General features: G+C 34.9%; 2 protein-coding genes across 10 annotated transcripts in view; one reads left to right on the top strand and one right to left on the bottom strand.

Moving 5' to 3' along the window:
* LOC133257032 (uncharacterized) overlaps positions 1 to 12676 on the bottom strand; it is a 471344-nt gene that overhangs the window by 439098 nt on the left and 19570 nt on the right. The window lies entirely within an intron of this gene.
* PNPT1 (polyribonucleotide nucleotidyltransferase 1) overlaps positions 1 to 12676 on the top strand; it is a 39975-nt gene that overhangs the window by 18460 nt on the left and 8839 nt on the right. For all 4 annotated transcript variants that reach the window (XM_061432410.1, XM_061432411.1, XM_061432412.1 and 1 more), the window contains exons 14-18: positions 3785 to 3855; positions 5807 to 5843; positions 7773 to 7839; positions 7932 to 8021; positions 9193 to 9246. In XM_061432410.1, coding sequence (XP_061288394.1) covers positions 3785 to 3855; positions 5807 to 5843; positions 7773 to 7839; positions 7932 to 8021; positions 9193 to 9246 — 319 coding nt within the window. The remainder of the gene's footprint in view (positions 1 to 3784; positions 3856 to 5806; positions 5844 to 7772; positions 7840 to 7931; positions 8022 to 9192; positions 9247 to 12676) is intronic.

The following is a 12676-nucleotide window of genomic DNA, read 5'->3' as shown; positions in this document are numbered from 1 at the left end:
GATTCTCCAGGGAAGAATACTGGAGCGGGTTGCCATTTCCTTCCCCAGGAGATCTTCCCAACCCAGGGATTGAACCCAGGTCTCCTGCACTGCAGGCAGATTCTTTACCAACTGAGCTATGAGGGAAGCCCAACTTTTTTTTGGCTGTACCACATGGCATGTAGGATCTTAATTCCCCAACCAGGGATTAAGCCCCTGTCCCCTTCATTGGCAGTGTGGAGTCTTAACCACTGGACCACCAGCAAAGTCCCAAGTCACTCATACTCCTCAGTTTATGACATTGTCACTGTTGGTCTATTTGAGGCTCTCACTTGTTTTCTCCATTTAGCCTGAACGTCAGTCCTATTCTTTTCCTTTACATAAGCACCTGTTCTCTTATATTTAACATATATTTGTATGCACTGTTTCATGTATGGTAAAAAGCTTTATTTTAATTATGTAAATCACTCATTTTGCCCACCTAATGGGTACAAAGTGGTATGTCATTGCTTTCATTTGTATTTCCTGATGAAGAATGAATATCTCTTTATATGATAGCCAGTTAACATGATAACAGTATAAACCATACCCTGTGGGGTGCATACCTCCAGGGCACTCCTATAGATAGTGTCCCTAGAGTTCAACAAAGTGGTAGCCTTAGTTTAGGTTTGCTCTTTCATGAATTATCTGCTTATATCCTTTGACCAATTTTTTTTTCTTTTTTTAAAATATAGTTTACTGTCTTTTTCATGCTATTTTTTAGTGAATTCTTATGTGTTTTAAATATGAATCCTTTTCAGTGACCATAATTTGTATGATTTGTATACATACAAATTATAAGCCTTCTAGCTTTGTTTGTGGTAGTCTACTAGAGGCATACCTCGGATATACTGCAAGTTCAGTTTCAAACCAGCACGATAAATATCACAGCAAAGCAAATCACACAAATTTTTTGGTTTCCCAGTACGTATAAAACTTACATTTTAAACTATCTGTAGTCCGTAGTACATGATAGCATATGTCTTCAGTAACTGTACAAACCTTAATTTAAAAATACTGTTAAAAAACACTAACCATCATCTGAGCCTTCAGCAAGTCATAATCTTTTTGCTGGTGGAGGTTTTAAAAATTTCAAGAATTAACTACAATGTGACACAAAGACAAGAAGGGAGTAAATGCTGTTGGAAAAATGGTGCTGATATGCCTGCTTGACCCAGGTTTGCCACAAACCCGGGTCAAGCAACCTTCAGCTTGCTTTAAAAAAAATCGTTATTGGCAAATAATTAAAAAGTTAAACACAATACAGTGAAGTACAGGAAAATGAGGCATGCCTATATTTGTCTACACTGAGCCTAAAATCTTTGAGATCTTCTTTAAGAAATCCTTACTCCAAAGGCACAGAATTATGCACCTACTATTAACTTTCTACTTTTAGCTATATCTATCTTGGAGTTTATTCCTATACATGGTGTGAGGCAAAACCCTCCAGAGTGAGTCAGTTTTGCAACAGTGTTTACTACAAATTCATTTTTTCCCATTAATTTGTAGTCACCTTATCATATTGAAAATGTACATTTTTGAACTATATACTCTGTTCCATTGTTTGTGAGTTCCCTGGGCCAGTGTCAAATTCCTTTAATTATTATAGTTGGGGGATGTATTTTAATACCTGAGAGACAAAACCTCCCTTTTTATTCTTCCTTCCCTCCCCCCCAAAATTGTCTTAGCTATTCTGGTACCTTTGTTCCTTCATTTAAATCAGTGATTTAGATTGGCTTTGCACTGACTTTATGGAATGAGTAAAAAATGATATTTTCACAATTTCAATCAGTCTTTCAATAAATATAACCTGTCTTCTTTGATTTGTGTTTTCTTTTATGCCTTTTAGTAAAAGTTTATTTTTATTTTTTTGGCCATGCTGAGTCACTTGTGGGATCTTAGTTCCCCAACTAGGGATTGAACCTGGGCCCTCACTATGAGAGTGTGTTGTCCTATCCACTGGACCACCAGGGAATTCCCAAAAATTAAATAGCTCCATTAAGATATTTTGTATACTTTTGTTAATCATTCTGACAATCTCTGCCTTTTAACTGGAGTGTTTTATTCATTAAGGTTCAGTTTAATTATTAATTGAATTTAGTCTGTCATTTGATTATTTGTTTTTTGTCTAGCCCCTCTCTCTTTTTTTTTTTTTCTATTCCTTCTGCCTTCTTTTTGGATTAATTGAATATTTTTTAAGATCTCCATTTTAATTTGTGTATTTGCTTTTTAGCTATACTTCTATATTATTTTATATGGTTACTATTGGAGAATATGGTATACATCCTTAACGTTTCATAGTCTTTTTACAGTTAATTTTTCCCACTTCACACAAAGTGAGTAAAGTGCAACCGTTTAGGTATATTTGCCCCTCATTCTATCCTTTATGCTGTATTTACTTCTTGAGTTATATGTTTTACAACTCTACAAGGCAACATTATGACCTTTATTTTACACAATAAGAAAAAAAGATAGACTTTTATATTGACCCACATATTTGACATTTCTGATGGTTTTTATTTCTTCCTGAAGATCCAAGTTTCCATTTGTTGTTATTTTCCTTCAATCTGACAAGACTTACTTTAGTTTTGTCCTTTGGATCTTATGATAACAAACTACTATTTTTCATTTATCTGAAAATGTCTTTATCTTTTACAAAGTATCTTTTTGCCAGAATATAGATCCTGGGTTGATATCTTTTAGCACTCAAAGAAATGGCCTGTTCCTTTTTGTTTTCCTTTTTCTATGAGAAGTCAGGACTCATTCATTTATCGTTGTCCCTGTAATTTATTGTTTTATCCGGGTGCTTTCAAGGTTTTCCTTGTCTTTGGTTTTCAGCAGCATGACTATGACAAGTGTGGTTTTCTTGTATTTATCCTACTAAGAGTTTCCTAAGCTTTAAACCTGTAAATTTGTATCTTTCATCATACTTGAGAAATTACAGCTGTAATTTCTTCAAATATTTTTCTGTCTCATTCTCACTTTTCTCTCATTCTGGGATTGCCAGTATATATGTTTAGGCCTTTTGATATTGTCCCATAGGTCCTGGAGGCTGTGTTCTTTCTTCCCTGCTTTTTGTTCTATAGGTTGGGCAGTTTCTTCTAATCCTTGTTCATATTCACTGACTCTTGCATTATATTTGCATTATATTATTTTTCAGTTCTAGAATTTGTTGGTTCTTTTTTATGTCCTTGAATATAATTATAGTAGCTGTTGAAAATCTTTTGTCTTTTAATCCAACATCTGAATCCACTCAGGATGTCTCTATTCTTGTCTTTTCTTTTAAATGGGCCCCTATCTTCTGTTTTCTTGTAGGTTGTATCGTGAATGTTGTGAATGATACAGTGTAGGGTCTCTGGATTATATTATGTCCCTCCAGTCTTCTTAGATTGACTTTTTAAAATTTTTTCCAGTTTTAAGCAGGAAGTTTTTTATTGGCTGAACTTTTTTTGAGGATTCCTTTATGGGCAGGTTTATAAGTACTCCTCTTCTTGTCCTCCTCCCCCAGCACTCCTAATACCTTTCATATGTAGTCTATGTGATATTAGACATCTGGATTATTGAAATTTACATATAAATGTATATGTAAATTATATAATTTCTAATGTTTACTGTACCTTGAATAAATGTTTATTGTACCTTGGCAAGCTTTGAATAGAATGTACTTATTTCTTTAAAAGCTAAATGAGTTTTTCACATGTTTTTCATTTTCATCTTTGTTGTTAGTAAATTAAAGCCTGAAGAATTTTATTTTTTTCTTTTTTAGGTGCTTTGTACTGTTACATTTGATTCATTAGAATCCAATTTTAAGTCAGACCGAATTATAACAGCTATAAAGTAAGTTATGTTTCCTGGTTATGATGTTATAATATATAATTCATGTGGCATATTATCATTATTTATTAAAGCCTGTATCTCTATACTTAATTTTTCTGTTTACCTAGTAGTGATTGCGAGGGTTTTTCTGTGCTATATTTGTCTCCTGACTTACTTATTCAAACAAAGCATTTAATTCTCTAACATGGGTACATTTAGTTTATTCTCTTATCTCTAGAATCATTACTCTGGATAGATTTTTCCAGAGTATTTTTCCAGATTATTTCCATTAATAATAAGAATCCCAGTTCCCAAAAAGAATCTGGAAGTTGTTAAATGAAAAAAACTTATCTATTTCTAAGTACATTTGAACTTGTGTTTTAAAAAATACTTGATTCTCCTGCTCTATTCCAAAAAAGTCAGCAGTAAAATCATGTTGATCAATTTTATATGATCAGAATCTATATTACAGTCTACACCAACATTTCTGCAGCAGAGTTCTGAACTCACAGCCACAGATTTTCCTCAGTGCCTAACAGGGTTGCTTCCCTTTCCTTTATTAAGGGTCTCAAATGACCAAAGGACCACCTCCCATTTCCTGCTTCCCAGCTGATAAAGATAATCCCCAGTACCTTCAAGATTGTTGTTGCTTAGTCACCATGTTGTGTCCAACTCTTCGGTGACCCCGTGAACTGTAGCCCACTAGGCTCCTTTGTCCATGGGATTTCCCAGGCAAGAATATTGGAGTAGGTTGCTATTTCCTTCTCCAGGGGATTTTCTTGACCCAGGGATCAAACCCAAATGTCTTCGCGTCTCCTGCCTTGGCAGGAAGATTTTTTTACCACTGAGCCACCAGGGATTCCCATCTTCAAGACAGCATCACTAATTATTTTTCATGTACCTAAGAAAAATAACAATGTAGCTGCATGTATAAGACTTGAATGTTCATCATAATCATGATTCTTTGTGGCAGGGAGCTCTTAAACTTCTGTATTTTAAATTCCCACCTAGGCCAAAACTTGGTTGCCCTGTTCTTCTCCATGCTGACTCCTTTCTTCTAGGAGGCAACACAGCTTCATAAGTGTGTGTACTGGCTTTGGCCAGGGTACCTCTCTGCGTTCTAGTCCCAGGTCTATAACCTCTGTAAGTGAGGTGGTACATATCACACGTCTATGCTGGTCTTTTGTCTTCTCACCTTATAAAGTGCAGGTATTTGGCTAATGATCCCTAGGCTCCTCTCTAGCCCCCTAAATCAATGATTGCTTTAGTCTTCTGGAGATGTCTTGTTTTCAAGTTTCTTTACAAAAAGCTGTAATTTATGGTTGTACAGATCCAGCCCTGGCTCAAGACTTTCTAAATCCTCTGTACAAAGAGGATTTTGTAATTCCACTCAAAGGGAACACTGTTTGTGCCAAGAACCTGTGTTCCTCAGTTAAAAAAAATTTGGTTTCCTGCTTCCAGGAATTTTTTCTTCTCATCTTTATTCTCCCCAGTGTTGTACATTCAATAACAGTTCTCTTTTCGATCTTTTCAAACCCTGAAAAAAATCTTTGCCTGTCAGATCCTCTGATTGTTCTCAGTTATATCATTTCAGTTATTGATTTTCATTTCACGTTTGACTTAGAAGATCATAACTGAGATTTAAATGATGTGTTTGTAACATTTAGGATTCTCACTAGTTATTAATGCTTTAAAATGTGTCTATTGTCTTAGTATTTAAGTCTAGATATCTAAGTCTTTATTTGAAGCAAAATTGTTTTCTTAAATCTGTGTAGAATTCCTCAAAAGCCCCAACCCTGGTCAGGGGACACAACTGACTCTGACATTCATCCTTCTAATTCTTCTGGTATTCAGTTTCAGACCAATTTTCCTTAATAACCAGTTTTTTAAATTCCCTCACATCTTTTTTCATTGTTTATTGAATAAATTTATATCTACATGGTATCTTTAATATTATGCTTTTTGTTTGTAGTGGAATAAAAGATAAAAATTTCATGCTGCACTATGAGGTAAGGTGAATTTTTCCCAGTATTTTATTTTGAAAGATTTTTACAGTAGATAACCTGTATATCCACCACCTAGGTTCCTGCCATTAACATTTTACTATGCCAGTTTTATCATATATCTGTTAAGGTTTGGGCACTTATTTTAATGCTTGCAGAGGGATTTAGAGAGGAGAGAGACAAGTAATACCTTTCCAACCAACAACATCCTGTTCTGAGTCAATACATAAAGGCTAAAGTATAGTAGACAATATTGTATTAGTCAAAGAGTTGTAACTGTTCACATCTATATCCAACAAGTGGGGCTTTTCAAATACTTCAACTGGCAAATCACCATCTCCCTTTAGTTCACGTAAATGTTCATATTTTTACTTATTTGATTAGCAGCAAAAGAACTTAGGTATTTAATGTTAAATTATTTTATGTATGATATCAGTACATGTAATTGAGTTTTTGATTAGCTTTCCTAAGGGACCAGACGTGACACAGCCATATAGCACTCTTAATTTTAGTATTTGAAGCACACAGCTTGGGAGACTAGTGTAACAGCAGCAGGCCTTTTGAGTGGCTGCTATTGGCTGCCCAGAATCCCAGCATCTCAATTTTGTTGAATCTGCTATAGCTAATAGAGAATATTTCATGTAGAAAATATATGCTAGAGAATATCTAAACCTGCAGATTCTCACAGGTTTTAAATCCCTAATATCCTGTTCGGGATATATACAGATGCTAGAGAAGCCAGAGAGGAATTATAATTGATAAGGCAAATCTTAGGTCAAGAACTGAAAAGCACATTGCAGTCTTTAAAAAACATCTTTATAAAGACTTTAAAAAGGGCACCTGCAAAAAATACAGCTCTAGCTGATAATTGGGAAAAGAGGTGAGGACAGAGGCAGGAGAAAGATACGGGCTGTATTGCTATTTTATTTGATTTTTTTTTTTTAATCTTTTTATCATAAAATACAGATACTAAAAACCATATAAAACAAAGGATGACTTAATGAGTTTTCATAAGACAGACATCCTTGTAACTACCACCAAAGTCATGGAATGTGTCCAGTCAGTCCTTCCATGTTTTTCATCCCAGTCTTAAAAACCTTCTTTCCCTAAAAGTAACTACTCTTCTAAGTTTTATATTAATAGTAACCACTTCCTTGGGTTTCTGTCACACATCCCTAGATACAACAGTGTAGTCTTGTCCATTTTTTTTTTAAATTTGATATTCTTTAAGTCTCTTTTTATCTACAGGTCTCTCCTCCATCATATTCTTTTCTTTACAGTCTTTCTGTTGAACTCCCAGAGCCATCTAACCTGTAGTACTCCCTACAGCCTGGGTGCTAATTGCACTCATGGTACAGTTCAGTGGTCTATCTCCTGCAAATTGACCACTAGATCTAGAGACTTTATCAGATTCATGTTCCATCTCTCTTTGTAAAAAATATTTAGTTAAAGTAAGTAGAATTCCAGATTTTTACAGGAAATTTCAGTTTAAACAACTACATCTAGTTTACATTCTTTTAAGACAGTATATCAATCAAATAAAATAGTTTGCAATTCTTGGCTAAAGTAATACCCTTATTGGAAAAGATCTGTTTCCTTGATGTGCATTTTTTTTTAATGTATATTTCTTATATTATAAAAATATAGTATTTTGTTATTGTTAACAATTTAAATATTATAGAAGTTTGAGTTGTAAATCCTCATAACCATCTATTTCCTACCCCAAGTCATATAAACACTAGAAATAGCTACTTTTAGCAGTTTGGTATATGTCTTAGGGGTCCAGACATTTTCTGTGTGTATGAATGTACTTTTTTCCTTTTTTTTTTTTTTTAAACAAGGGATTCTATTTATATTTGTAACTTATTTATATATACGGGATATCTTTCCATGTCAATTGTATATGTACGTGCTTTTTTTTTTGTTTGGTTTAAGTTTCCTCCCTATGCAACTAATGAAATTGGCAAAGTCACTGGTATAAATAGAAGAGAACTTGGGCATGGTAAGTACAAATCTCTGTATGTACATGATTTTATTAAAAAGACTTAGCATTTTTTTTTTGTTTTTTGCTCATTATTTTCTGTTCTGATTTAGGTGCTCTTGCTGAGAGAGCTCTGTATCCTGTTATTCCTAAAGATTTTCCATTCACCATAAGAGTCACATCAGAAGTACTAGAGTCAAATGGTATGGTTTTGAAACGTTTTTCCTATTGAAAAAGAATGGACTCCCTGTTATAGTTTTAGCTTTTCATAAGTAATGTTTCATTACATTTATTACTGTAGTACCCAAAGGCACTGCAAGAGAAAAATGTGTTTAATCATATACTTGTCTGAATCTCTGTTCTTACCTAATGTTTTGAAAACAATATAAAAAAATGTTTATCTTTGTGTCTCTCTTACAGTAGATCAAGTTTTGGTTGTTTCCTTATTTTTATAAACAAACCATAGAGCAAGGCCAGCTTGGAAAGAGGAAGGGGGGTAAAATATAGTGAACCATTAAGCAGGGGACACTTATGTATCATAAATAAAAGAAGATATCAGAGAGAAAGGCTGGGTTTAAAAAGTCAAATTTATTTTTTTATTTTTTCAAGAGAAATTATCTTTTTTTTTTTTTTTTGCCATGCCATGCAGCTTGTGGGATTTTAGTTCTTTTAGATCTCCAGCCAGGGATTTAACCTAGGCCTTGGCAGTGAGAGCACAGAGTCCTAACCACTGAACTGCCAGGAAATTCCCAAAAGTCAAATTTAAATTGAAACTCATTCCACAGGTCAAGGGAAGGTAACATAATCATTAAAGGCAGAAAGGGCTCAGGATTCTCAAACATGTAGCCTATCTAGATCAGACGGTTATAGATATTTTGTAAAAAATACCAAAGTTCAGAATTTAAACTAGGACTTTCAGTTCTTTACTGGGTGTGATTAAGCTATAGCTTATGGCCCAGCGAGAGAGCTAGAGCCCTTTATTTTTAACTGCCTCCTAGTTAAGCAACAAAAGAGGCATGCTGGTTTTTCTGGTAGTTTCTTAGAAGCAGAATCTCTAGTACTGCTGTCCAATAGAACTTTCTGTGGTGACAGAAATTCTCTTTCTCTGTGCTGTGCTAAATTCAGCTAAGGGACTGAATTTGTTTCAGATAATTTAAATTTAGCCACACGTTGCTAATGGCTGTCACATTGTCTGTGCAGCTCTGTACTCTGTGGTTTAGGAGAGCTTGCCTTGGAAGTGCTTTTAAAAAGAAGGAAAGAATACTGAATATTTAAATTATAAATGAGTAATTATAAGGAAATAACTAACAGTAGCAATTTTCTACATTTAACAAAAATCAGTATTAGAGCAAGTATTTTCCTTTGTTTTTATAGGGTCATCTTCTATGGCATCTGCATGTGGTGGAAGTTTAGCATTAATGGATGCAGGTAAAAGAATTATGTCTCAAAACTACCAAAGCTTATTTATATAATATAGACTTAATCAGTAATAAAATATAGGATTTTTTTAAATTGTATTTTAGCAAGACTTGAAGAAGTCAGATTACAGATTACCAAACCAGGCCAGAAGGATGATAATTAAAAAGCACAGTTTCAACTACAGGTATCTGCTGAAATTCTTATTCTTGGCTAAAAGTAATAAATTGAAATTATTTATTTGGTGACCCCTTGGGCTTTTGAGAGCTCTGCAATTGATACCATTCACTAAGGAAGATTGGCTTAGCAAACAGAAGTATTAGGACCCATAAAGGAAAATAATTTATGTAATCTTTCAGTCATTTGAAGCAAACCCTGGGAAGAAAGCCACTCATAGACGAGTACACAGAACTTTAGGAAGGAAGACTGCAAGTGGTTCAGTATAATCTCTGGATCTGAAACACCAAAAAGGAAAGAAGCAGCATGTTAAGAGACTCTGAAAACAGTATCTGCCAATTACCAGTGATGCTATTTAAGAAGAAAGAGAAGAGGAACCTAAAGACAAAGAGGCCACACACAGTTCCCTATAAGTTCTCACATTTACAGTACAGAAAAGGAGAAAGAAAGGATGATACAATGAAGAATGAAATGAAAGAATGGTCTAAGTGTATAATGTGTGTTCAATCACTCAGTCATGTCTGACTCTGCAACCCCATGAATCGTATGTAGCCCATAGGCTCCTCTGTCCATGGAATTTTCCCAGCAAGAATACCGGAGTGGGTTGCCATTTCCTTCTCCAGGGGATCTTCCCGACCCAGGGATTGAACCCACATCTCCTGCATTAGCAGGCGGATTCTTTACCACAGAGCCACCATGATACCATTATCTAAAAACCTTAAAACAGGGCAAAGCAAAAAAAGCTAAAGGCAATTAAAGGCACTTTTCTAGTTCTGTTCAGTGGAAGGAAAACATAAAACCTGATATTTAAGGTAGCTGGTTAAAATACCATTTCTATTTTCACCTTCATATATTAATTCAAAAATCTTTATTGTATGCTAACTCTGTACCAAGCACTGATCTAAACTCTTGGGACTTGGTGGTGAACAAAACAAAGGCTCTGTCTCATGCAGCTTGCATTTATCACTCTTACAATCTCCTATTGGAAAACAGAACAAATCCTGAAAAAGGTGAACTGAAAGATAAAAGATTATAAGAGAGTCTTTATCTGCTCTAAATGAATTCAGATCTTCAGGTCTAGACAAAAATTCATCCTAAGTAATGAGAATTTCAGGATAAGATAACTGAACCAGTTTGGCAGTGTTGGAGAAATCATGGAGGTTAGTATACCAAAAAAACAAAGAATTCTTACTTTTGAAAGATATATGTATTTCCTGTAAAGTGTAATAACCCAGTGAACTTGACAGTGACCCTAGTGTATAAGTATTTTAACAAGGAGGTAGAAGAGAGTCACTCCAAGTAAGCCATGCCACAGAGCAGAGGGAGGATGGGGCTTGTACAGTGTATCTAGAGCTCATCTTAGCAGTTTGTGACCTTGGCAGAAAAGACTGCAGAAATTGATAATGGATGATAAGTATACCTTGTGTAACTAGTTGAAGGGTCAGCAGCCAGGACTAGATAATCTGATCGTAGGTAGGAGAGAGTTCTGAATTGGAGCTTGAAGATGGTCCATCCTAAACCTTGTCCTTAAAAACTGACTAAAAATGTTATTGAATTTACTAAGAATACTAGTCTGCCAATAAAAAGATACTAATAAAAAGTAGTATGTGAATAATGTGTTAAATGACAGTTTTGATCTCTTAAAAAAAAAGTTAACATTAAAAAATAAGGAGCCAAATAGAAAAAGAAGTTAATAAGAATGAATGTCAGATTCTATGGGAAGAGCCAACAAATGGTATTCAATTCAAATAACTTGAGTGCTTGCAATGTCTTACATCAGACGCTATCTATGCTATAGGGATACACAGTTTTTTAAAAGTTTACAGGAACAAAAACAAAAACTAACACATCAAAGAGATAATACAAATATGTACAATACAGATGAAGAACTAGGTTGAACATAATTGGCTTCATAGAGACAGCTACATTTCATGTGAATTTAAAGGTTGAATGGTTGTTGAGCAGGCATATTATAATGCCCATATTTCATGTGAAAGGAGCATATGCAAAGTTATGAAACAGTATAGTGTGTTTCTGAAATATATTTGAAAGGTGTGATGATGTAATACACTGGGACTGTATTTCAAAGATCATTATTATAGTAAGGAGTTTGAAATTTTCCCAACTCAGTATTCCATGAAAGAGAGTACCACAGGATGTTGATTGTTATATACTATGAAAAAAAATATGTTTACACGGGATTAAACAAGTTTGTTTAATATGGTTTAAATAAACCTAAATAGGTTAATGTGAATATTGAATCTCTAGGAACAGGATATTTCCCCAACTTTTTGACCACAGAACTTACATTAAAAATTCCTGAAAGCAAGTAATGGGGAACTTGAAGGATTTTACAGAGAAAAGTAGCATGATGTGAATCTGCTCTTCTTTTGGCGGTAGTTATTCCTAGCTTACATGATAGACGTAGGCGATGACGTGGGAGAGAATAGGAGCTGGGGTAGCGGGTAGGGGAGCTAAAAATCTGAAAACTGGACAGGGAAACTCTTGCCAGGGGGAAAAATAGTGTGGACTTGGACTAAAAAAGTAGCAATGGATATTTCAGTATTTGGAGGAAAGGACAAATTTTCTACAAAAAAAATATTTAGAGGATTAACCTCTAATCAGATTTTTGTGACTTGATTAAGGTGAAGGAAATGAGGAAAGAAGTGTTGATTCTAATATGTCATAGCTTTCAATCAAGACAGGGAATGCAGGAGAAAAGGGTTTTATCGAGGGTGATTAAATTTTGAAATTTAAAATTTTATATTTATTTACATATTTAAGATGCATTAGGGACATTTGGACCCACTCCAGTGTTCTTGCCTGGAGAATCCCAGGGACAGGGGAGCCTGGTGGGCTGCCATCTATGGGGTCACACAGGGTCAGACACAACTGAAGCAACTTAGCAGCAGCAGCAGCAGGGACATTTGGTGACGGACAGGGAAGCCTGGCGTGCTGCAGTTCATGGGTCGCAGAGTCGGACACGACTGAGCGACTGAACTGAACTGAACTGAACTGAGGGACATTTAGCTGGAGATATCCAGCAGGCAGATGGGTTGTACAGATCTAGGTTTAGCAGAGAGAACTAGGTAGGAGGGGTAGATTTTTAAGTCATCAACATTATAGGTGATAGTTAAAACTGGACGTAAAGAATATGAAATGAGATCTCTACCACATTCCTTTATGCCAAATAAGTTTCAAGTGATCAAAACTTTAAACTTCCTTTTAAAAAATTAAACAAGATTTTATGAAACTCCTGGACAGA

Source organism: Bos javanicus, chromosome 11 (genome assembly GCF_032452875.1).
Source record: "Bos javanicus breed banteng chromosome 11, ARS-OSU_banteng_1.0, whole genome shotgun sequence".
In the NCBI taxonomy this organism is placed as follows: domain Eukaryota; kingdom Metazoa; phylum Chordata; class Mammalia; order Artiodactyla; family Bovidae; genus Bos; species Bos javanicus.
This window is presented reverse-complemented; position numbering and strand designations above follow the sequence as displayed.